Raw genomic sequence first — 26765 nt, 5'->3', positions numbered from 1 at the left:
TTTCCAGCTCAGTTGTTTGTTCCTATCCGTATTTGGCTGTGCAAGGCAGACTATTGAGCAAGTTCATTCAAAGCACAGAGAGTATTGTCCTATAATATTAACAGGAAATTATACAAATGGGTTAGATAAGAGATCAACTCTGTAATATTATGATGAATCTTGGCAGACATTTGTGAGCATAATACCGAGAAGTTCATCATCTGGTTTGCCTACATGAATGGCCTCAGGACAGTGCTTTTAGGATATAATTACTGTTGAGAAGCCAACATCTCTCATTAATATCTCCTTTTACTTTCTTTCAAGTATTAGTTTTAAACGGGTAACTCTCCATCTCTCTGCAGTAAGAAAGGGTTCAAGGGTTAGAACTACCAAAACCGTATCAGAGATGGAGAGTGATATGCCAGCCAAGAATTTCAGAGAGGACTGCAGTTTTCCAGCAAGCCTAGTGAGAAGTATCAGGAACTTGATTGAATGGATTGTTGTAACTACGGCCCAGCTACAACAGTAAAGCTTATTTATGTACAGATATGACAGCTCTGGAACTTTCTTCTTCTGTTGTTGCTGATGTTTTGGTTCGGTTTGTTCTTTTTTCTCTTCTATAAATTCACTAGTCACTACATTACACCATAGTTTAGTCACAGTGCTCCTGTGAGGAAAGGAGTGGATGGAAAAGTTGGAGCTACAGAGAACACAAAAACCTAGATCTGATTCAGCTGGCAGACTTGAGTTCATTTTCATTTTGCTCCACTGAGGTTTAGAATGTAGGTGGCATTTTAGACCTGCCTTTAGTCTATAGCCAAGGAGGCATCAGAGAGAGGACTGAGTAGTTTTAAGAGTGCTTTTTGAACTTGGAGATAGACTGGCTTGCCTGAGTTATCCTTACTACAGGAAAAGAAAAACTTAGCAACAACACTACTTCAGAATTTCACTCAGGGAACAAATGCAATAGCACCTCTGACTATTAACAGAGGAAAAACAGGAGTTTCCCCTTGAAGCTCTGCAAACCCAGGCATCTCCCCAGAAAAAGCAGGATCCTTTTTTTACATGGTTTTAGCAGTTTATTTTGGCAACTGCCCTGACAGATGAAGGAGCAAGACAAACAGGGAAAGGAGGTGCTGAACGTTCCTCTCATTGCTTCATGGAATTCAAGCTGAGGAGACCCATACATTAATTGTTGCTGTTTCCCCCCAAGCCAGTGAAGGAAGTTGTTTGACCTAAGTCAGTGTATCTGACTGATACTAAGTCAGTATCTGAAGCCCAGTTACTTCAGATACTTCCAGCACAAAAGAGCCCAAGGGAGAAGGTACAGAGGGAAAGCAACAAACTGCTATAGTCTCAAAAGTACACAGCCTTCTTAGCCATCAGCTAGGCTGGAACAACTTAACCTTCCCCTAACAGAGGACACCTGCTTACCACTGAGGCCCAGAAGGCAACTTCATTTTCATCTGCACAACAGAGAATCCTCTCTCCTCCTTTTTTACCCATTTGACATGGAAAACCTTGTTTGTCTCAAGAGGAAAGGTCCAAGCAGGTCAGCAGGAAGATGAACAGGGACAAGTTCAGCCTCTGCTCTGCTCCGTGTTCCATAAACAATACAAACAATGTTTCAGGCTTTCATAAGCATTTGGTTTCTTTAGCCTCAACTCTGCAATTCAAGATGTTTTCAGCTGCCTTTTTTTTATTTTTTAGGAAAAAATGTGCACAGCCTACTTTAATATAGGAGTTTAAGGAGATAAAGATAAAAGGCACCTCTGACAGCAATAGCTTGGTCACACTTCACTTCAGTATACTTTATACATATAAATATATTTGTCTCCCTGAGAAACAGCAAGAATTATGTGGAAGTTATTAATATAGTTATTTCTCTCCAAGGAGGAAAGGATAATTAACTAATTAAAATAATCATTTTAAGTAAGAGAATAATTTAGAATCCACCATGCCCCTCGAGTCAGAATTGCTTATTACATTTCCTTGCAACTATACTTTTATTGGAGATGTTATCCACTCTAACACCTCTCCTCAAGAGACAGCACAAGATTTGTCAAGTTAAGCAGGGACAGAGCAGAAGTGGGTCTGGCCTCTAGCTACACTAGACCCTAATCAAATGGTTTCAATTAAAATGAAACCAATTTCACATCACTTATTTAAAGGCCTAGTAGTATAAGAGCTATGTTACATTTTCACCTTTTTGCCTTTGCTAATAAAATAATTTTAAGCAAATCATTCCCTTCAAAGAAAAATTCATTCATTTAAGAGTTATCAGAGAAGGAGTATTTTCTCAAAGCGCTTCATTAGACACCACAGTGGTTTCCTGCAGCAAAATTACACACACAGAGCATGATCTACCAAAATCATAAGGTTAACACGAAACTTGACATCTATACTACAAAGCCAAAAGCAAAGTACAATGGAAGTTCTCAAGTCTCTTGCTAAGTACACATAAACAAATAAACAAAAGGAACTTACATCATCCAGATCTTCTGTCATAACAAACAGTGGCCACCTCCTCCACGACTGTCCCTTTAATCCAGATCCTTCAGGAGACCACACTCATTCTGCCATTGCCCCTTTTGTCCCCAAACCACTTCCAGTGCAGCTTTGCTTCCTCTAGCTGTTTGTCAATCAGTGGAAGCTAACGAGTTCAGGCACACTAATCAAGGTGTTTAATTAAAGCCAGGTGTGCTAAAAGAGCCATGCTAATGGAATTAATGCAACTCATTAGGCTGGGAATCCTCTGGTAACTTTTAGAAGTTGTTATGCCTACGCTCCAATTTAGTAAAGCACTGAATGCCTGCAGCCCTAATGCAGCCACAGGGATCTGTGCTAGTTTTCCTGGCTGGTTTTGAGATTTAGCTTCACGTACTATGTGTTTTAGAAGTCTAGTGGCACAAAGACCTGGACATTTATGGTAAGATATGTATTGAAGAAAATGTCCTCATTTTACTGTTACAGAAATAACACTCCCATTAGTGTCAGGTTCCAGCTGTGTTATAGGCAGAGCATGCATATAGTGAAAGAAAAACAAAATTTTTCTTTCTTTGCCTTCCTCAGTCCTTAGCATGTTTTCTGGACTGGGACAATGCACAGCTCATCTCACTTTTGCTGCCAAAAAGGTGCTGTCTGGTCGTGTTGATCTGCCTCCCCAGGCCTGGATTTGCTTCAACGACTGAGAGATATAGAACTACAGCTAGTTCCTGCAGGTTGCTAAATATGGACAAAGTAATGTGTCCCATATAAAATAACTGAAAATATAATAAATCAGTCTGAGAATAGTGGACTTTCCACACCACTGCACTTTATGAATGACCTGTCCTGTACCTGGGGGCAATCTTCTCATAGCAGGTCAATCGAACAATAGCCCCACGGGTCCTTGATGGCCTGCCAGTTCTGGAGGCATAGCCTTCTGGTGGTCAGACTCTTCCACTGACACCAGTGCTGATGTGGAGTAACTAGTCTATCTACTGGAGTTTCTTCAAATTTACACCAGCACAATGGAGATCAAGATGCCAATGTATGCCAGCGCACAAAACAAGCCTGGAACAGGTTAGAGTGTCTGTTTGCAGCCAGGGTGCTCACATTTGCATCACCTCCCTTTGCACTGACCATTGTTTTCTCATTGTATATAAACAGACGCTACACCTCATTACCAAATGTGAGCAGCCTATGCAAGTATGGTAAGTTATCAGCTGTGTGTGTGTGTGTGTGTGTGTGTGTACACACTGGGAGGATTTTTTAATTTGACTTTATTTGGAATAGTAGGACTCATTCATAACTCCATGCCAGCGAGTTTGCTAGAACTTTGGAAAAAAACCCAAACTTAATTCTAAAGAAAGATTCTTGTTTTTTTTCTAGAAATTCTTGCTGCTTTTTTCCTTGATCCTTCTCTTCTCAAGGGCTCTGTGTGTTACTCGCTGTTACCTTAGACCAGCCAGCAAATATGGTAAGAATGGCAAATATATTAGACACCCCTGAAACATTAATTCAGAGATTCAAAGCCTTTTTTTCTTAGAAATGTTGGAATAGCATAATGGGTTCTTTGCTGAGGAATGATCCAAACAGCTGCATACTCAACAATCAACCCACCTAGAAGCATCTCTGGACAGAGGGAGACTATATCCTGTTTGACAGTTACCCTTTGGGCTGATGTATCACTGAGGTACTTGCCCATGTGGCAAAAAACAGGTACTTTTGAGCAGCATTGACTAACATAAAGGGGGTACCTGACACTAAAATCAAAGCAAAGACAACACAGCTGGTGTTTAAATTCAGTTTAGTAGAGTAAGTCGAAGTCTAATAAGAATTGGGGAGGAAGAAGGAGTGAGAAAATAAAGACTAGATCTGTAAGGTTGAATATGAGAAGGGGCAGAAAGATCCTACCATAGCCATAAGCTGTTTTTCAGATCAATTGCAATAGCAGAATAATATGCCTCTGATACGTGGTTGCTGCCATTTTATCATGCCATGTCACACACTCACGCACACTGCAGGAGCAAAGACACGGTGTCTTCTCTGCGAAGCACTGGGTTAGACTCTTCCCTGGTGTGACTCTATGGAAATCAGTGCTTTGATTGCTAGTCCACAAACATAGAAGACCATGGTCTGTATCTACTGATATACTGACTATCATTTTCTGGGGTGTATATGCAGGGTGCCTTTCAAACAGAAACCTGTATGTTTTTGGTGCGGTGTGGAAGAATGAAGATTGCTTCCAATGCAGATGTAAGATGACTGCAATGATTTGCTGCAGCTTGTAAGTTCACCCAAATTTTTGTTTGCTTATTCAGGAACTTGTTGAAATATTTAGACTCAAAAAAATTTCACTGAAAGCATGCTCTGAAATTTCATACTCACATGAGTGAAACTCCTTTTCCTGTTTCCCAGTTAGCTCTAATCATGACTGACAGAATAATCTGTCAATCACACAGACATTTCTGGGAAGAAACAAAATAAGATGCTGTTAGGGTCTTTCCAGCACACAGCTCTCCCTCATCACCTAGTCCTTCTTTTGATTCAGAAACTAACTGGGTGTATGGTTCCCTTTAGCCTCTGTTTTCTTGCTCCTTCAATTCATCAGCTTGTCTCCAGATACCTAAACACCTCTCAACACACATACCTGTGGGCTTCTGTAGTTCAGCATCAAACTACTGGCCTGCCTGCAAACATCTATTCAGGCCAAGGCTGTTCCACATCCTTCCCATGCTGCCAAGAGTCCACACTTCCTCCTTATCAAAACAGGACATACATGTCCTGCTGTGATAATTTGCTTTCCTACACGTTCCTGCTTCAAGAAGAGCTGTGTCTTCCTGAATATAGTGATATGAACTGATTATCTCCCCAGAAGGCTGAAAAAACTCTTCTTAAGGTGAGGGAGATCATAAATGATCTGTGAGGAAGGCTACAACCCAAGGACCCTTAGTGGGAAAAAATTCTGGCTTTTCTCAGCTGTAGGAGGGGGGAGTTGGGCTGTGCCGAGAAGAGGCTCAGCTGGGAGGTATTCATGCTGGCATGATTCAGCACTCTTTAAATTGTTTGTCATTATCAAGAAAGTTTTTGTTTGATTGGGGAAGACAGAATTAATCCCTATTTTGTCTCTGTGTGGGAATTTACACTAATCCCTAACAGAATGACCAGTGAGAAGTGCATCTAAACAAGAACAAACACTGGGAAATCACTTCATCTCTTAAGAGTCATGATCAGGGGTCTCTATTCCTCCTATGGTAATCCGTGGCACTTGTTATATATATCCATGAGCCAAATCAATCCATGATATAGCTTGTTCCAGGATGGCTGTAGCTCAGTAAGCATCCTTCTCAGTCAGTGTCTCAGCTGCTGATTTTCTCTTTGTCTTTCTCAATGACAGGGTTTTAATCCCCAAGCACTATGACAGGGTGAACTGTGTTGGCCTATTCCACAAGAAAAGCTGTTCCATCCGAGTGGTGAAGAAGACTAATCCTGACATAAGTTGCAAAGTCTACAATGGAGTTGGTTAAGACCACGTGATGTATTTCTCCTCTTTCACACCTACCCTGAAAGTTGAATGCTCTGGATCTCTCCTTTAGAGGAAAGCAGCAAGCAGCATGGTTTCAGGAGCAATGAGTTTGTCTCATGCCTTTCACAGCTCTAATTGTGCCATATCTATCTCATTTCTGACACTAGGTGGTTTGTCTTAAACACATTTGTAACCAAGCTTTACCACATATAACTTTGTGGCTTTTTTCCTATTGGGATCTAGAGTTAAATAAATGTTCACATACATCAAATCACTGCTTTTCTTTCTAAGTAGTCACTGATTGTTCTTGTTGAAAACAGAAGTATTCACGGTGTGTATAAATGTTTGTAAATCTAATTACTGATTTGGAAATTATCTAGCTTTTAAACTAACAGGTATTATATAAATCCTGTGGCCAGGCAAATGGATTCATTATGTTATTACAATTATTATCTCCCCAAGGACATGTATACTAGAAGAATGGGATGAAAGAAAACAGCCCCTTGAAAGCCTCCCTCCACCTTGGTGCCTTACGTAGGCCCATCAATCCATTAGTGCAGATGCACAAGGGAGCATATTCTCCAGGAGATGACAAAAAAAGGCAATCCCGTACCTGAGAGTCCAACCTACTGCAAAGAAATGCCATATAAATAGCTCTGTAGCCTTCCATACTGAGGCAGAATTTCCTGCAATAATCTTGTTTGGTTCAAAGTGCACTGACAAACAACCCTATGAAAGCTGTTTATATAGAAAACCCACACTGTAAATCATGTTTAGCCTGTAGACTTCAGGCACTACACTGTGCCTGGTACAAAGTCCATGAATGTACTTAATATGAGAAATATCCTATAAAACCTATTTAGACAATATTAAGAGCAATTATAAAAAGAGCACTGGACAGCTTAAAAGGCTCAGTTAAATAATTTGGGTGTGTTCAGTTTATTCAACACTGACATCATAGCTCTTTTCTTCATCTTCCTTGCCTCTACATTACTGAAGTGTATAACAATTAAATATTTCATCTGACTGAAACAACAATTTCTTTCAATATCTATTGTGGAAAACCACAATCACATTTTCAAAACCATCATCTATTTTCAAGTGTGATGCTGAGAGCATCCAGGTAGAAAACCTGCACATAATTAGGAAAACAGCTTACCAATTACTAGTGGAAAACCCATCCATGGCAATCAATAAGGTGATTCTAGAAAGCAAGTAAAATGAGAAATACAATTGTAGATTCTTAATTCTTTGGGCTTCAGGGTTGGTTAGAACTGGCTAGTAGCAGCTCTCTTTGATGATATGCCCCCTGTGCCTTCTTGGGCATAATGGAGTGGACATCACTGCATCAGTCTGTGAGGAACAGACACTGGAGGAGCCCTCACTTCTCTAGTTTTGGAGGGTGGATCAGAGGATTTCACCCAGTTATATATGTGTATATATATATGTATGTGTATATATATGGAGGTAGATGTAGATATAGATATATATAGAAGGGATTATCCTATCAGCTTCCTAAATGCTAGATGTATTTATAAGGGCCTGTCTAGGGGGCTCTGAGTAACAGGCCTACTTTTCCAAAAGCCTGAACATCATTTAAGCAGTTCAGAAAAATTTCTGGGAAGGCACATCACTTTCATAACTACCCCATGGAATAAAGGTTAGGAACAAATTGAGGATGGATGATAATGATTAAAATATTCTGCTTCAGAAAGAGGTAGAGATTTTGACAAAATAAAGCCAAACCAAACTTACAAAAAATACCTACAAGGATGCCATGTAGCCCTGATAAGCTTAGCATATACACAGACTGTGTACTGTTCCATGGTACATTTTCTCCACATGCTTTTGTCATCAAGTACCTAGTACTATTCATTGTGGATACTGTTTGCTCACTGTTAAATAGTGCCAGAGAGAGCAGGACTCCAGATGCTGGAATACAATTAGATTTGCTAAATGTACTGTAGGAGAATTGGCCTCTGAGATTTCACGCTCAGGGGAAAGAAAGAGTATCAGGGCTCCACCAGTGAAGGCTGATATGGCTGAAGATCCGACACAAGAGTACCTCAGGAGACCCTCAAAGCATCCAGAGGGCAGCTGTAATCGCCCTATTGTGATAATGCTGTCCCCATAACCACTTGCAAGGAGAAGTTATTTGGCCAGAACAGAGAGGACTATTTCCTCATGTACCCCCTTGAAATACATTGTCTCCTGGGAGTCCAACTGTCTTTTGTAACTAACTGCAGAGAAAGCAGAACAGTTCCCCAGGGCCTCCTCATAACAGGAGCACGTGCTGTGGACAGACAATGGGAGCAAAGCTTCTTATCACTCTGTGGGAAGTAGGACAGCCCCATGCCATGCCAGCTACAGTTTTTTACTCCATTCCCTATCAACAGCAAACTGGGACTGGTCCATTGACAGCACTTGACTATCAGTAGTTGGGACTACAGTACTTGCACACTGCTTCCCAGCAGTAAGTGTCCTGCATATAGAGGAATTTTCATTCTTATGCACCCTCATACAAATACTTTCTGTGCATTTTGCAAGTCTTAATGGGTTGGAATCCTCACAGAGACTCTCTACAAATACACGTTCAGTAGTTCCCATTGGAAAGTGAAACATGGCCAGATTCAAAACAGGCAGGTTGAGTACCACCACCATTTTAGCAAGGTGCTGAACCAAGACTAAAAGACCCACTCAAGGAAATTTGCATCTGCGTCTTTGTCTTGCTGCTGCTGTTCTGACTCCAAGCTAGCTCTGGTATGCTGCTCCCACACTGGCTTATTAATAGCGAGCATTTTCACCCTGCGGTTTGGATATGATGAGGAAAGAATATGTGTGTAATAGGACTCTACTGCAGCCCCATTCACCTCATCAAAAATGGTCAGAACCTTGCTACAGCAATTCATTCACCCTAAAAATCTGTCACGAAGAAAGTCCCAGATGCCATAGCAAGATATTGGTGGCTAGGTCATTTTCTGATCCCTGAGTGGCAGAGTCCTGAACAGTGTTTTAAGACCCAGTGCTACAGTTGTTCTCCACTGACTTTAAGAAGAGAGCAGATGCTAATTTGCTAGTTTGCAGACTCTGCCCAAATGTCTGCATTGAGAGAATAAAAGCGGCACAATACATCTTTAAATGTCTGGAAGGTGTGGAGATAAGGCTGGCTAAGGAATGCTACAAGCTGAGGGGGACAGAAGAACAGCTTCACAAATCAAAATATCTCTCAGGAAAAGGACTGTCTGTTTCCTAATGGTTTTCCTCCCCTTTCTTTAATGCTTTGAACAGCAGAACAAATAAACATACGATAAATAAATTAAGGAAGAAACAGAAGTGAACAGGCCAGCCAGATAAATATTTTCAGCATCTCTGGCTCCAGTAAGATAGGAAAAATCCTCTACTTCCTATGAAGCTGGTCAGAGGCTCAAGATCTGCGTGGGCTGATGCCTTCTCAGCCAGAGCACAGGCTTCATGTCCCTTTCCCTAACCAGACCGGAAAGCTCGTCTCCTTCTGAGGTGTCTGGGTAAAGGGGAAATATTGGGCTGTGGGGCGCTGGTTCAAACTGGTTGGTAAACAAAGCCTCTGAAAAGGAGGCTGTGAAAAAATATGTCACTCAAACCAAGAAGCAGCTCAAGCATCCCCTGAAGAAAAATCAGTAACTGAGGACAACTCTCCGGCTTACACTATTCATTATGCAGATTCCAGTTTTATGCTTCTCAGCATCATAAGTCATGAGAAATGCCAAAATACCCTCTATTTCTACTTCTGCTTGTTTATTTCTCTAATCATAAAAGATGTCCGCTAAGCTCTTGAAGTAGATGATCAGATCCATAGTAGCTGCTATCAGAAAAAATGAAAGAAAGAATATGGTACAAATGAAAAATTGTTTTCATGGTTAGTTTAGTTGCTAAGTGCTTGCACTTGTTTTGATATTGCAATGTTTGACTTCTGTTGACATACTACACGCCTACAAATGAAAACACCTATTTGCAACAACTACTTATCACAACTTGAGAAGGGCTCCAGAATAGCATAAGCCACTGGACTAATTAGGTAGCTGACCATAGCTTAAAATCCTCTTTAAGTAAGGACCAAAATTAGGTTATTCTGATATAGCCCTTGGAAATACACTGTTTGTGTATTTTCTCAATGCAAGAGAAAGATTTGCAACTCTGACTTCTGCCTTGGTTTTTCATGAGAAAGACCTGGGAGAAAAAAAATCAAAGGAAATGGGCACTTTTTCAAATCCCTTTTTTCCTCTGTTTCCAACTCTCTCAGAGGTCACACATTTCTGAGTTCTTTGCCTGAGTTACACTGTGCCTCTTCCCCTTTCACAATCTAAGGACTTGTAGCCTGCACTCTTCTAAAAAAATCTGTCTGTGATGGAATGGAAAAACTGAGAAAACTGACATAAGTATGAGGCAAAATTCTCTTTGATCCCTACAGAAATCTTGCCTCATCAAGGAGAACAGGATTAGTTGTCTCTTTGCTTTCACTTGAGATCCCACTCACGTGCAGCATGGGTACACACTGAGCTTCAGATACTTCATAGCTCTTTTCTGAAGTTGCTATTCCTCCCAAGTATCCCTAGAATTTGTATATTTATATAACAGCAGAGGGAGCCAGAACTTCAAAGTCAGACCATAACCATAAAGCAGAATTCATTGGCTAAATTGAAGGGAGGGAAGGAAAGAGGGCGGGAGAGAGAGGGGGAGAGGGAGAGACATGCCATCCAAATTACCTACAGAAACAGCAAGGAGAGCTTCTCTGCTGGACTGCTAGGGCACAGAAGATCTTACTTCACTGCTTCAACATTCCTTCTTTCTTCCAAAATAGAAACGTGCATCAACTGCAGTGATTCTCTCCATCGGTAACAGGTAAGAATTTTCTAAATTATCTATTTCAGATTGTCAAGACCTCAGAGCTCTTTATTATTATTATTGTTAGTGTTAAAAAAGCAGGTGACTATGTTTGATAAATGAATACAGTCTGACTTTATAAGGCCTAAGCCTTGTATCTACTGAGCAGAGCTTTGCAACCTTTCAGGGTGCAAGAGGGAGATGGCAGGTTCTTGGGAGATCTGTAGGGTTCAGCTGTGCCCCCTGCCACCCTGAGGTGTGACAGAAAGCCTTTCTTGTTCCCACTGGTCACTGGAAAACACTTCTTATCTCCTAGTCCCTGAGATTTCTTATTCCTCACCCAGCCCATGCAGCTTCTGATAGTACACATCGCATCACTCTCCAGATATCCTAACTGGCTGTCTGCTAAGGTGTCTGTTGCAATGTATTATGGACTCCCAGCTTCCTTTGGTAAAGATCACCACTGCAAAAATATAATTTTTTTCTCTTGGATAGAGACCTTGTTACAATAGCCTTTCCTCTTAAGAAATCAGGGACTAACTGCCATTCTCCAGTCTGCTGACCTGCTACTCACATTTTGCCTTTGTGAGCTGGCTCCAAATCTTTGGTTAGGTTGTTATAAATTTAACCAGAAAATAAAAAGTTGGAGTAGATGCTTTTGTAAACTTCCCTACTTTCTACATGATCAGAGAAGGTTAACTCAGAACTTCATAACCTCTAAAGGGTTTCCATCTGAAAACATGCAGATATGAGAGGATGAAAAAGTACTTACTTTCCTGGGTATTTATACCATCTCCCAATTTTATAGACTTGTAACAGATTAATATACACAAGTTGTTCTATACCCTAATTATGCATATTTTAGAAATTTTTATCATATATGGCTTTTTCAATGACCTAAGACAGTTGTTCTCAATAATTTTGCAACACAGAGTTAAAAAAATGGTGAAGAGTACACCATTAATTTTAATTGTATCAAATCCCTTATGGATTTAATATTGCTGTGGGATGTCTGTGCATACTCAGTGGCATGTTTCCTCTTCTAGTTGTATTGCCTTCCTGGAAAGCTGTAAGAACAGCCAAATGATTTTTAGCCTTTCTTTAGTATGTAAGGCTAGACAGGGCAAATCTATTTTACTGAGATAATGTGGCTGCCAGCCAAAAGAGGACACCACCGTCAGTCAGTCAGTCCTCACCACCTCAATTAATATCTGCAATATGAATTCCAGCATTCTGCTAAAGTTTTCCACTGCTCCTTTGTTTCTAGTTTATAAAAGGAAGACAATAGCTGCTTTACTCCAGATAACTGCTGTAACTCTTTAAATAAATAGTACTATCACAGGATGTCTTTAGGAATTGCTTCTCTCAGAAACTCTTATGGACTGAAAGCAGCAGTTGTTTGAGCAACTACTTTAATTCTGAGTTAGATAAGCAAATGCTTCTAAGTACCAGATAATGAAGCCAAACACTGCAAACCCTTTTTTTCCCTTTGATTTATATCTGATGTGGAAATTGATTTCCACTGTCCATCACAACTATGGAGACTGTTATTTGATGACAGGGAATAGATGATCACGATCCACTTTGCAAGAATGACCCACCCTTTCCCAGTGGGCACGTAGATCATAGCATCCATAGCAGTCCCCTGCTTTGTCCTGCCTCCAGGAAAACAGTTTTTATAGAGGTTTTCGTAGGATGTGTTCAAGTCCAGAGGTCTCTCAAAAGGGCAGTCATGCATTAACTGCTTGAAGCCACTTATGGTCTATCAGTCTCCTTCAAATCCACTGAAGGTTTTATTTTCTTCCCTGGCCATCTCTGCAGAATTCCCTTTCCTTTGAGGAATTTTTCTGGGAAATACAGGATAATGCTCTGAGGCAAGGCTTTCAAGCTGACTAGTGATAGTTTGGTTTCTTTTTTTGAGACAACCTGAGTGACATTTGTTAGTTCAGAAGGCTGTGTCGTTCAGCAAGACAAACCCTTCAAACCTTGCCTGCTCTTCTTCCTTTCTTCCAACACAAAGAGTAGAATGATGAACATCTATAAAAGATGTACTTCTGGAATTTAAATTACACTAAATTTGAAAGCTTCTTCTCTACTTCCTTCTATAGCCTGTTGATTTGATGTAGATTTTTGAGACACTTGCTTTTCAGAGAAACTATCTCATGCTGCATCAACTAGAGAAGAAACTCCTTGCTTTTGACCATGTTAGCTTTTTGTTTCTTGAAGTTCATTAAGGGTTCTGAAAAGGATTCCTCTTTCTTCTTTAAAAACAAACGAGCAAACAACAAAAAATACCTTTTCCCTCAATCTCTCAACGAATTGATTTAGGAGACATACTTCTTGCTTCTACAAGCCAAGCAAGTATTGCTTCACTTTCAAGAGACAAAAGCTGTTTTTTCTTAGTCAATAACATTATTGCTATGTTTTGTGGGGTAATCAACAACCCTTCAATATAGTGAGGGGATTAACACCCTTGTTCCCACTGCACTGGTGATTCGGTATATTAGCTAACATTTGATTCAAATGTCTAAACAGAATATGTACACATTGCTTATTGCTGGCTCTCGGTTAGACTAAACTGAATGGCAATCAAACACCTTGAAAGTCAAACACAGCACTTGGCAGTGACTATTCTTGAGGATCTGCTATCCAAGGATACCATAATAGGATGCATAAGTATAAGGTCACTGCATTATTTATTTTTCATTTTTTTCTAGAACCGTTTTTCATATTATGGTTGCTGGAATAAGAATTTAAGAGAATTACAGACCTAAGTGATCTAGGCACTGACTTTTCCCAAGACATCTGGTTGGCACAGCGTACCACAGGTTCCCCTGAAACACTGGACAACTCACATCTCAGATCCCTCTCTCAGTCCCCTTACCTGTGTTACAAGGGTGATAATTCCTTATTTACCTCTGGGCAGTACCATAAGAATGAATTCCCAGGAGGTGCCTGACGGTCACTTCGTGGGGACACTATGGAATTCAAGATGTTAAAAGAGAGGGAGCTTCTAACCCAACAATACACATTGCAGAGCCTTCAGAGATGCTCTTTATCTCCACCACATTTGCCATCTGTATGAAATGCACAGCCATGCTGTCTGTGGCATACGTCTTGGAAATGTGCCCCTTAAACCTTTGGGATCTGGCTTTTGTTTTCCAGGTGGCTCCACCACTTTTTTTTTTGCTTCAGCATTATTAGTTCTCCTCACTGACACCTCAGCACATCCAGAAGTGTCTGGGACCCTTGAGAGGGCTTACTCTTTGGGACACAGATGTTTGTAATAACTCTGCAAATATTTCTTAAGCAACAAAAGAGAACCATGTGTTTGTTGTTGAGGATACTGTAGCTAAGGACACTATGCTGGGACTGTAGTAAAAAGCTTATGTGTTTTGTTTACAGCACAATCTATTTGTCCTGTCCAAATGCCAAGACTTATCTCTTTTGACTGGTACCAAATAATATTGCAGGCTGCTGATCCCTTTGCTCCGTTTCATTTGCAGCATCGTCACTGGCCAGCAATCATTAAAGACTACGGGGTTGGTTGGTGGTTTTTCATTCTATATCCCTTTTCACACTAAATCAGACCACCATACCCTCCCCATATGTGAACATGTAATCCAGCCATCATTGCCTCTTCTTTTTGTTCCAGAAAATGAATCAATCTGTTCACATGGATTGGGCAACAACACAAAAGTGAGTGGACAGAAGTCATACCTATATCCACAATTTGGAAAATTTCCTTTGCCCTCTTTAATTAAGATTTAAACTACTGAGGAAATGAAAGATTATGAGAAAGAATGGACTACTATATTTTGCTTGTGTGACTGTCTTCACTGTTTTGGATGGATACAGATAGATGACAGAAATACAGATAGATAAAGTTAGATAAATCAAAGTAGCAAAATAGCAAAATCAATGCTAACAAAGTAACGAAAGAATTTACTGTACTCATTTATTTTTGCTGATCAAGCAGAACGATGATCCCAAACCTTCTTTTTATTTACTGCACACTATTGCTTTCTTTAGTTCCTGAGAGGCAACATCTCTAGAAACATACAGTAAAATTCATAACGAGAAAGACAAGGTAAAGAAAAAATTGGAGGAAAGTAGGTGTTTTTTTGTACAGTACTGGTTATCTTTAGGCACACAGTTGTTCAGCAGTAAATGCTACTCAAACTGATAAGCTCACTATACCATTTTATTTACATATTCACACCTTGATCAGTTGTTTTTTTCTGAAGCTCAGAAGCTTTTCACAACCACTAAAACTTGTTTGAGTGACATTTTATCACTGAGGAAAGGGTCACGTAGTGGTTAAATAGTGTTGTTCCCTGAGTATTTATTTACTTTTCATACTACAAGCCTTTGCACAGCATGAAACTGCCTCTGGCCTGATGAGAACTCCCAGCAGAGTCAGATTTTTTTCTTTGAATCCTTGACATAGAGGATTTGGACTCCAGGATTTGGACTCCAGGGTTTATAAAGTAGCCTTTGCTATGGCTCACAGGAGTCATCTGGGAGACCCCAAGCAGTCCTATGACTGAGATTTCCAAAAGTGTGCAGCACAGATTAATTCCACGGTTTCAGCTCCCTGACACCCCATTGAAAATCTCAGCTCGTGTTGATTAAGAAGCAGACCTATTTGTCCGTGCAGGAACAGTATCTAGGAGACAGCACGTATTATTAAAACACTTGAAGTTTTTTGGGTGAAGAAAGCAAAATGATACTGAGGGAGAATCAATAAGAAGCTTCTCAGAAGGGATTAACAGACATTATAAAAATCACTCACTCTTAAAGCCAAAATCAGGAGAATGGACTTTATTTCTGATAAACCCTGTCATGGCTGCATTAGGGGAGACATCACAGCTTTAAGGGCACTGGGGTTCATCCAGAATGGGGAAGGAAGATATTTGGACTGCAGTTCCCATGACCTATCACAACTGTGTAGAAGCTGAAATATGTTGAAATGATTTTGAATTATTTTAGACTTTTGAAAAATTGTCCCATGATATCCCTCCTGAGAATGAGCCTGAATTTTTGCGTGGTGATTGTTTTGCCCAAACGCAAGCTCTGGCTACAGTCACAATTGCATTTCACAGATTAACTCACATAAGATATTTTAGTGTTGGCTTTATGCATCTAATATGACTTACTTTTCACACTGATGTTTAGCTCAGCTGAAGGTAAATGAAGCCCCACAATGCCCACTGCCCAGTTTTGGATCAGAACCTTGCAAAACCAGAAGTGCACACAATTTTTACCTCCAGGTGGGTTTTGATCCAGTTTTCTTAGATCACCACTCTACTGCATTAGTGATGTTCAAGATACTGCACTGAGTTAAATAATGAAGTTAAGATGTTCTTAAATCCATGGGACAACCTCAAAATGAATAAACACGGTCATAATTCAATAGAGTTGCACAGACTTTCATACCACAGTTTAGCAAAGGGCTCCATTTTATGATCTAATAAACTATATACGAGGGAGCTGCAGAATATACACAGAATCTCTGGCATTTGCCTCCCTGTCTCCCTCCTTGCCCTTTTGACTAATTTCTTGAAGCATAACAAAACATATTTTTTCCTTTCCTTTGCAGATACACCCAGATCTTCCACGGCCAGACAGAACAGATAAAGCCCATTTTAGGCTGGCTCCAGAAGACCTAAATTGTGTTCAACTACCATCCTTTGTGATAAATATTTTGGAATTCAGGATGAATAAGACAAGGGCTGCTAACGATGGTTTTCATTTCCTGAACAGCAAGAACTGGAACTCAAACCGAAGCTTTCCCATGAACATTTCTAATCAGTGCATGAACATCACCGACCTTACTGTCTTCCTGGCCACCTCTTACAGCTTGGAGACTGTCCTAGGGATTGTGGGAAACATCTGTCTGATTGCCGTCATTGCCAGGCAGAAGGAAAAGGCCAATGTCACCAACATCCTAATTTCCAATTTAATAATTTCAGACTTGTTTATGTGTCTTGTCTGCCTGCCTTTCACCATTGTTTACACCATGATGGACTACTGGATATTTGGAGAAGTCATGTGCAAAATGACCTCTTTTACTCAGTGCACAACTGTGACAGTGTCAATTCTTTCCCTTGTCCTTATTGCTCTGGAAAGACACCAGCTCATCATAAACCCAACTGGTTGGAGGCCAAATACCTCCCAAGCCTATCTAGGAATTGGAGTAATTTGGATTTTAGCATGTCTCATGTCCCTACCCTTTTTGACCACATCCATCTTGTCTAATGACTTGTATGAGCAGCTCTCACACTTCATGAATTTTTCCACTGATAAGGCCATATGCATCAACTCGTGGCCTTCTGAGCAACACAAACTTATCTACACCACCACTCTACTGCTCTTGCAATATTGCATCCCGCTGTTCTTCATTATACTTTGCTACCTGCGTATCTACTTACGTCTACAGAAGAGAAAGGACATGTTTGAGAAGAGTGAATATAGCAACCGAGCAGTTCAGCTGAGAAGGATAAACATTTTGTTAGCATCTATGGTGGCTGCTTTTGCTGTTTGCTGGCTACCACTGCATATTTTCAACACCATTGTAGACTGGAATTACAGAATCATTTCACCTTGCCACCACAACCTGATCTTCTCATTATGCCACCTGGTAGCTATGGCTTCCACCTGTGTCAACCCTGTAATCTATGGTTTCCTAAATAGCAACTTCAAAAAAGAAGTGAAGTCACTGATTCTGAGCTGCCAGCATAATTCAGTAACTGCATCAATGGAAGAATATGATCATTTGCCTTTATCCACCATGCAGACTGAAATTTCCAAGGGCTCACTGATGTTGAACTGCAGACATAATTCTATCTGACTAGGAGAAAATATTTCAGAACGGTTCACTGACACCACACACCAGTTATTACCTGTGAGTATATAAAGTAACAGGTGATGCCGTAGCTGGCAGGTGAACAGGATATCATTACCACCTGATTTTTGGAAGAATAGGCAAAGGAAGGTCATAAATGTTAACAGCTGCTGCTATGGTACATGAGTTTTTCATGTCATAGAGATGATATGGACACTGAAGAGACTGTGCTGATGTATATGCAGCTGCTCTAAGATCAGTAACTGAGCTGTGGCTGCATATAGGCTGACATGGGCCTCATCAGCTAAACTGACATCTCTGCCATGGCTGCAATAGAAAAACAGATTTCCAGTTCCAGCACTGCAGGCTGCCAAAAGTTGTGTTAGAGAAGACTCTCTCAGTTTTTCAGTATTTTTCAGAATTATTATTCAGAATTTTATGCACAGGTGACACACCAGTGGAACACAGATGTGTAAATATCTAAAATTTTTTACTTTACCAACTCTCACAGCCCACTAAGTAACAGTAATCTTTCAGCACATCTAGTTCACATAAAACAACTGGATGTTTCTATCGAACCTCTATGGCTTGGGAACAGCCATTGCCTCTGCAAGAAGGAACACAGAACAATGACCCCCGTATGTAAAGAAGACGGTCACTTAGGAGGGATGGCAGCAAATGAAAATGTTATTCAATGGATTAAACTCTTAAAATGCATTAAAATGATACTGAGAACTGTTTTTAAGCACACAGAAAACAGTTCTAGACCTACATGGAAATAAGTCTGGTTGAATTTGCAATTCCAGCTGCTGTCAGTCACAAAGGTCTGCAATGCTAAAACTGCATTCTATGATGGTACAAGGTGGCTGGATTACTGGAGTTGTTGCAGGTCTTGGTAGCAACATGTCATTCTGCTTCAGCATCTCCTTGGTACTTTAATTGCAAAGTATCTCATTCAGAAGGTCAGAACAGGCACTAAAACCTGTTTGTGGAAACCATGTCTTTCCAGACTGAGTACACTCCTAAAGAAATAAGTATATGCATGGAGGATTTCAGTTTTCTGAAAAAATAACACCAGATGTCAGATATCAGTCCCATCTGCTGGCATCAGCAACAGAGGTGGACCTGAAATTCCAACCAATCAGTAGAAGGTCAATGAAAATACACAAGTGGAATCCAGGTCAGGCTGAAGCCAAGCTACATGTAAATAAGTAGTACTGTCAGTTGCTCTACTAAAATGAGAGTATTTTTTTTTCACATCTGTGGTAATTTTAGTCATGAAACCTACAAACTGTAAACTCATTTTAACCTCTGGAGCCAGAGAAATTGCTCAGTGACTACTGAGAAACCAAGGTATACCCAAGAAGGCCATATCATGGAATAGATTACAAAAAAAAAAAAGGTAGCAAGTGCAAAAAGAAGACCAACCAGTTCAATGCTAAAGAAATATTGAAGCATATTCCATTCTGAATTTTAATCTAACCTTAGCAGAAGACTGGCCTAGGTGGTCACCTTAGGTAATTTCCAACATGAATTATGCTATGATAAGCAGTTGTTATTTGTTGTAGTCAATGGGTTTGCATTGAGTTGAAGATATTCAACGGACAGATATGCAAAAAGCTAAAAATTCCTTAGTTGGGAGCTATCTGATTAGACAAATTGGTAAAAAGCTGGGTGAGGAAAAGAATTCTTCCCATACTGTGAACTGACAGGAATATGGATGTTGAACAGAATATCTGAAGACAAGAGCTAAGCCTTCTGCTATAATGTAGCAAGAACTATCAACAAATACGAGATCATATGTGACAAGACGTTTTTGCCTTTCAAATGGACTTCTGCTTTCTTTTTTTCTTTGTTACTTGCCACAATATGACAAGAAGTTGTTTCTCTTGATTAGTTTGTATGCAATGTGATTTCTAGACTGGACATTGAGTGTACTAGAAACGCAGAACAAGAGGACTCTCATTTTATCATACACATCTTGAAATTTTCTAGTGTAGCTGAAACCACCATGTGATGCTGAGTAGCACAAAATACAGTGGCTCCTCCTAATCAGCATGATTTATGTCAAAACTGTGCCGTATTATTTGAGGGCTTAAATACTGCTTCAACTTCGTGGTTGTTTTGTATTTAGAACCAATTTACGTAATTGTGTAATTCTGCCTGTTTCCAGCATTTAACTAGCTAAGATGTGTGTCAAGCTATTGTAAGAATACTCTGCTAAACATGAACACAGAAGATTACCTGATATATGGTCTTAAGTATACAACTTTTCAGGCACCAGTGTCTTAAATGGAAACCCTTAGCATTTGTACTTGAACACATCTTTGTCACTAGTTCCAAGTGACAATTTCTGGTAAAGCACTTACAGTATGTCAGAGACCTGCCTCTAGAGTTAGGCATTGCCATTGTGCATCAGATCTGAGTTCCTACTGCAAAGGGTAGAAGATCTGATGCTCTGTTTAACTGTAATTCATACGGACAGTTGTTTCCACGATCACAAGTAAATATGTAAAGCAAGTAGATCCAATTTTACAGTAACTCAGACAAACACAAACAGATGTATCTTCCTCTCGTGATTAAGGAAGTGTCAAGTTTGGAGTCAACTACTGTTTATTGCTAACTGACTTTTGACTGGATAAACTACAGGATTTAAACACTAAAAGCCATCAAACTGCACCCATACTTCAACTGCAAAAATGCAAATCCTCAGAACTCCCAACCAGCTGCAGTCTATCCATCTACTTACACACCATCCTCAGATACAAATTTTTCAGCCTCTAAAACTCCCTAGGTAACTAAATAAACTTTAAAGTAAACTGAGAAAAATAAATATATCCAAGCTCCAAAGGACTATATATCTATGCCATGTGAAAGCCCTATCTTTATTTACACAGTAGGCATCCTGCTGGCACAAACAGATGGAACAGGAAAGGTGTCTGTATCACTTCTTCATTCTGTGTGTACACCAAGGCTTACATAGCTGTGTACAAATGCAGTAGAGGATATTATGCTGCTAGTTTTTAGGAGCTGCTGTAGCAACTGTTCCCTGTTCCCTTTGAAGGCAAATGCACGAGGCTGGATACAATCATGCCTATATGGTTGAAAGAGCCATTTTTTTAATCACTTTGAGGCTTTATGCAACCAAGGGAGGCTAGGTTTCTTTGGTCACAGCAAAGAGAGGGTAACAGAACAGAAACAGCTTACGTACATCTTATGCATTTATAAGTAACAGATACTGATCATATCTAAGAAAGATTAAGCATTTTTGTGTTCATTGTACACAGTGATGTTTTTGGGTATACTCTTTTAAGTTCTGCTACTGAGTCACAAAAGTAAAGTTAAAGAAATATTCAGGAGTTGTGCAAATCATGAATGCATACAATTATAAGACTTTACACTGCCTTTTTTTTAAAACCTTTTCACAATCTTGCCTCTTTTGACATAAGACAGTAAGGTTTTCAGAGCAAGAGAACAACTTATTGCTGTGATATAAGTGGCACCCTATAGGGAGTCTAATAACAAATAAAATAATATCGTCTGTGTCAATTCTCTGTGCCTGCTTCCATAAAATGATAGAATACTCTTCATAGTATAGAATACATTAGATTTAGTTCTCAACTAGTGTTTATCTGGTGTTTATCAAGAGAAAATGAGTTACATTATCTGATAAGAGCCATTGATATATGAAGGATTAATAGTTGGATACATTATTCCTAAGGACAGACCAACCAAGAAAGACAGGCAAATATCAAAAGTTCAACACAGAACATTGGAATATTCCGATGGCAGGACTCAGATCATCTTCACAGACTTCTCAGATTGCACAGAAAACTGGTTCCTACTGTCCTGAACCCTAACCAGGACCCCAGCCAGAATGTAAGTGAGGCTGCTGGGATGAAAACCAATGTGGGACATTTGATTGAACTTCATAAAATGCTTTGACTGCATTAAAAGAATTGGTAAATTTCTCTGACCTGGGTCACCCGCCCCAACAGAAAATAAACCAAGGTACTAGAAATGACTACAGGCTGTGCTATAAGCAGGTTTTTTTTATTATATTTGCACACACAAGGGAAAAATGCAATAGCAGTACCTGCTACCTGCCTGGAATGGTGTTGTATGTCATAAATGTGACATAAACATCAACAGTGGTTGGTGACAATGTTGTGACAACAGTCAGTCAGCATCTGCACCGCAGGTTTGCTATTTGCAAGCACAGTGTACACACACATCTGAAGCATGACAGTCTATGAGAAACGGTTGTGAACTAAGATGTCACACCCTAAGAACCATTTAAGAGTTTCTTTTGCTTTGACCCATTTGTCTTCTCACAAGATCACCTGGCATTTCTTTTTACAGGCCTGTCTCTTCAAGTTTCTTATTGATTAAACACTGGCCTGATTTTCAGAGCAGTATTGATTTCACTGGAAATAGTTGTTACTTAGCACCACTGGTGTTTACATTCGTGTTTACATTGTATGAACATCAAAATCCACATAGCTTTTATGACCTTCCCTCACTTTCTCAGTTTGCTTTATAAAGTCACTTCTTTGAACTCAGGAAATCATAAGTAGAATAAGCCTAAAATTTATACTTCTGTACCATTCTTTTCCTGCCACACAATGCTCATTAGGCCTTAGTCAGAATTGTTTTGCTGTCCTTCCAATAAATGCCTACATGAAGCCAAGTAGTAGCACAGAGATTATATGATGGAAACCTGTGTTGAAATTGAACTCCATGACATATATTTTTTTTTGCTTTTTAGAACTTTAATTGATGAGACCCCACCACCCCTTTATAAAAAATGCTCAGTTAAATAGTGCTGTTGTATTCATCACATATGATAGAAAGTACTTTGTTCAATAGAAACTATAAAACTGATTACCAGCCATAAATCTAAAAAAAAAAAAAAATTAGTCATGGTACACAGAAAGTGATGACATAATATGAATAAGTACTTTTAGTGGAATATCACAAGATGCAACCTCTGACAGTAGATAGATTTTGTAAGTCAAAAGATATGATGACAGATGTGGCATATGAAGGCATGGACCCCAAGTGGAATAATGAGATCATTATTCCTAGAGACAAAAACCACAAAACTTACACTAGGACTAGGTTTTGTTCTTTAAATCCCAGATAAAACTTCCTGTCCTTTGAATACAGTAACTTCAGTTCATGAATTACTGTGTCTCTTATCCAGTCCATGGGAATATGAAGTCTCCCTGTTGGGATCTAGTGGGCAAATAATACTTCATCATTCATAATATTTGATTCCGTTGCCTGATGCCATGCCTTTAATAAGGTAATGAGCATCGAGTCAACTAGCTGATAGGCTGACCTAATGACTAAAAGTAATTACATGTAACATGTATTTATTTAAATTAAAAAATAGAATGTAGAAAATTCCTCATGTCCTAAAGACCAACATAACCACTTTCTGAAACAGACTGCATTCACAGCAGAAAGCTGAAAAATATAGAAAACTTATGGTCTCCTCAGCATGTACATTAAAGTCAAAGAAATTTACACAGTTAAGCAGAGAGTTTTGTTTAAACTAATGGCAAATAAACAGACTGTTCCTGGAGCATAACATACACATACCCCCCCCCCCCCCCCCCCCCCAGACCCATTTTGAGAAGGCTCCCAGGCTGCAAAAATAGCAGATACTGGCTGGCACTGTGGTAAAGGTTTTTAAAGCTAATGAAATCAACACCACTAGTTCCATTTAAAATTTAGTGTGTACTGAAATCCGTCAGAAATACAACCATACTGTCACAAATTGCACAATGTCCTTTCATAATAACCCACATTTCCACAATCCACCACAGAAGCCACACATGGCACATGACCCAACACACACAGGCATGCACTCAGGCAAGCTCATCTTCATGAACAGACCAAAAGGTCTCCTCTTAAACCTACAAACTGCTAATATAATTCCTCTGCCTCAGCAATAGTCTATGAAACATTAATATATTTTCCATGCATTGCATGGAAAAGCTTCATGGCATTGTAGTTGCATTCAGCATCTGGACAAGTTGCTTACAGACACTACTAAGTAAAAGAATAGCTCACTATTTGTGTGTAGGAAGAAAGGAGTCACACGGCTGAAAGAAAAGAAAGTGTATTCAGAGCAACAGGCAATACATTTGCAACCAAAACCCTGATCCAGCACATGCTCAATTCTTTGCACTGCAAAATGAATATATTACATTCCAGATTTGCAAAGGTTAAGCTTTAAGTAAGGGCAACATGGGTTTTATCTTTCATAACATTTTGACTAATCAATTTTCCACAAACCACAGTTGGTTAGAACAACAATATGCAAAGCATTCCTGGATTAAAATACATATAAGATTAAACACAAACACACATAATTTTTCAGGGTCTGAGACTATGCAATGCAATGTACACTGTGCATTTTAAAAATAATTCATTAAAAAAATGGACTTTTTTATTTTTAATATTTCCAAGCAACAGCTATCAAGGATGAAAAGCAGTCCCCCATCCTGCAAACAGGCTGAATGCAGTAAAAGAAAGAAAAAAATTTGTTTACGTGAAATTATGTCAGGAATAGAAGTTGTTTGGCTTTGAACTTCCTACTGTGCACTACTTCCTAGGTCAACACTAGAAAGAACAAAAAACCCCAGTAATGATAAACACTGTGAAGCACACATGAATGCACTGTTGTAACTGGCAAACAGTATTATTTGCTGCAACACAGAACAGCTAACAGCTTCTCCTTAGTTTAATACAAAGAGATGTGCCTTTGTTTCAACCAACCTAACTCAGTATCACTTTTTATAAATAGAATTTACCTGAAAGAGGCAGTAGCAGGCATCTGTGCATACAGAGAAAGTAGTTGAGCATAAGGAACAGATTTAAGGCATTAACCATAATCCTCTGTATCTAGGAGATTCTGCAAAGTCTTTATTAGTTTTTTTAGACTTGGAAAAAAATAAATTGATGCTGTTGCTATGATTCAGCTATCAGCTGGACTGGCTGCATTCATTTTTGTCTCCGTAGTCTGTTATTATAGGTAGGGAATGAAAATAACCACTGTGGTGCTGCTTATTTTAAGCACACTTATCAGGAGCAATCTCCCATTTTATACTAAGAGCAAACACTGTTTAATATATCCTTTTATAACTACATACAAATTAATAAGAGGTATGGGGTCAATAAGTGGTACCAGCTTCCAGGAACATCCATTCTTTATCAAACATTTTTTTTTAATAGCATTTATAATATCTATTCAGGAAAACACTGTCAACTCTTTTAATAGAGGTTTACAAATCACTGCCCTATTAGGAAAGAATGTCTGTGCTGCATCCTTTGTTAGCATGCTTTAATGGTAAATAACTGCCATCAGCATCTCCTACAATGATCTCCAGGTCTCCCAGTGCCATGATGGTACACAGAAATTAAGTGTGGGCTTAATTAATTTCCAGCTGTAGGAGCACATCAACTTGGACACCACTGAGTGTTTTCCTACATGCCACAAGGGCACATATGGATATACACACACATTCACAGCTGCAGACATGGCCACAAAGCACCTGCTCTTTGCCACATGAGACAGTACAGGTGTGCAGATAACTAATTTTTGGGAACAGAATACACTAACAAATTAAGAAGGTGTACACCTTACCTTTCTCTTTTCAGAACCCTGACGACACAGGTAGGTGATTTTGCTTATCTGTCTGGGCTACAAATACAGTTCTCTGCTACTGCAGAAGCTGTGAAGTGAAGAAGGCTCTTGCACTCGCTGCCCATATATCAGCTACTCAGCAGTCAAACGAGAATGTAAGGGAAGGGCGTGGCCTTGCCCAGCTGCTGATTAACACCTAATGGAGCAGGCCTTGGGGGGAGCATGGGCTGGGCAGCACCCACTCTGCAGGCAGCAGCAGGGACCAGGAAGGTGAACAGCTCATCGATGGTGACAAAACCAAATGGTCACGGCAGGACATCAGATGGACCAGGGAAATGACACAAAGCAGAGGTCTAAGGTTAGGAAGAACTTTGAGGATCCCATTTTGGAATATAGATGTCTAAGCTCCATCTAAATCTAATAGTAAATTCAGCTCCAAGGTGACATGCTGAAGACGTGCAGGGAGCACCTGAGCAGGTGTTGAACTGAGTCCTACACTAACACACTAATCAATAACCCACTTCCACCTTAACTCTACCTGAATCTCTGAAAACTGCAGCTATAGCATCTTCAATCCAGAATACACTCAAGGATAAGAGCACTGGAAAGGAGACAGGGCTGTACAAGGTGACCTGAATAAGCATGGGCTTATTCACACAACTAGAACAATTAAAATAATTCCCCTTCTTGGGGAGTCACTTGATTTTATAATTAACTTAGTTTGAATGAGTTTATTTCTTGCAGGCTCTGTAGTACTAATGAGCCATCTTGGCCCTGAGGGACACATACCTGTGCAGAACTTGCTAGATAAAACTTTCAGGCAATCTTAATTCTTGTTTGATTAACACTAGACCTCCTCAACTGCCCCTAAAGAAAGCAAATGTTTTATATGTTCTGTCTATCTCCATAAGAAAGGTACCCACGATGTACAGTCAGGTGAAGACAAAGGCCTGATTTTTTCCCATTAGTTAAGATCAGAAAACATATATTCCTGCTTTCTACAAGAGACAGCATAAGTTAATGTGCAGTTAAACAATATGACGGATCCAGGCATCATGCTGGTCTCTTCTCAGCTTTCTCCTCACTCACTTGTTCATCATCCCATGTGCTGTAACACTATATCCCAGCAGAGCTGGGAACTGCATAGCTGAACTGACATGCCTTTAAAAATAACACTTAAAAAAATAAACATTCTTAAAAAAACTAACTTATTATTTTTAACCTTGCCTTATCATTGATCCAGTCAATGCTGCAAATTCCTGTAAAGAATTTTATCACCACAAGTAAAGAGACAGTGACCTTGCAGCATGGGAAAAAAAAGCAGAGGGGGAATGTTATGGACTGGGATTTCTTAAATAAGCTTTACCACCAAAGTCAACATTTTGACTAACTAAACCCACAGTGTCTGTCGT

At 39.6% G+C, this 26765-nt stretch overlaps 1 protein-coding gene across 1 annotated transcript; it reads left to right on the top strand.

The window, feature by feature from the left end:
- The first annotated feature begins 10780 nt into the window (after positions 1 to 10780).
- Positions 10781 to 21326, top strand: LOC113987733 (neuropeptide Y receptor type 4-2-like). Its single transcript, XM_027720766.2, has 2 exons — positions 10781 to 10867; positions 16452 to 21326. The coding sequence occupies exon 2, from the start codon at positions 16569 to 16571 to the stop codon at positions 17700 to 17702; it is 1134 nt and encodes a 377-aa protein (XP_027576567.1). The 5' UTR covers positions 10781 to 10867; positions 16452 to 16568; the 3' UTR covers positions 17703 to 21326.
- The last annotated feature ends 5439 nt before the right edge of the window (positions 21327 to 26765 follow it).

Source organism: Pipra filicauda, unplaced genomic scaffold, assembly GCF_003945595.2.
Source record: "Pipra filicauda isolate LSUMZ 115617 unplaced genomic scaffold, ASM394559v2 scaffold96_size2947999_pilon, whole genome shotgun sequence".
NCBI classification, from domain to species: domain Eukaryota; kingdom Metazoa; phylum Chordata; class Aves; order Passeriformes; family Pipridae; genus Pipra; species Pipra filicauda.
This window is presented reverse-complemented; position numbering and strand designations above follow the sequence as displayed.

Coding starts and splice junctions, on each gene's coding strand:
- LOC113987733 (XM_027720766.2), top strand. CDS start 16,569: ATGAATAAGACAAGGGCTGCTAACGATGGTTTTCATTTCCTGAACAGC.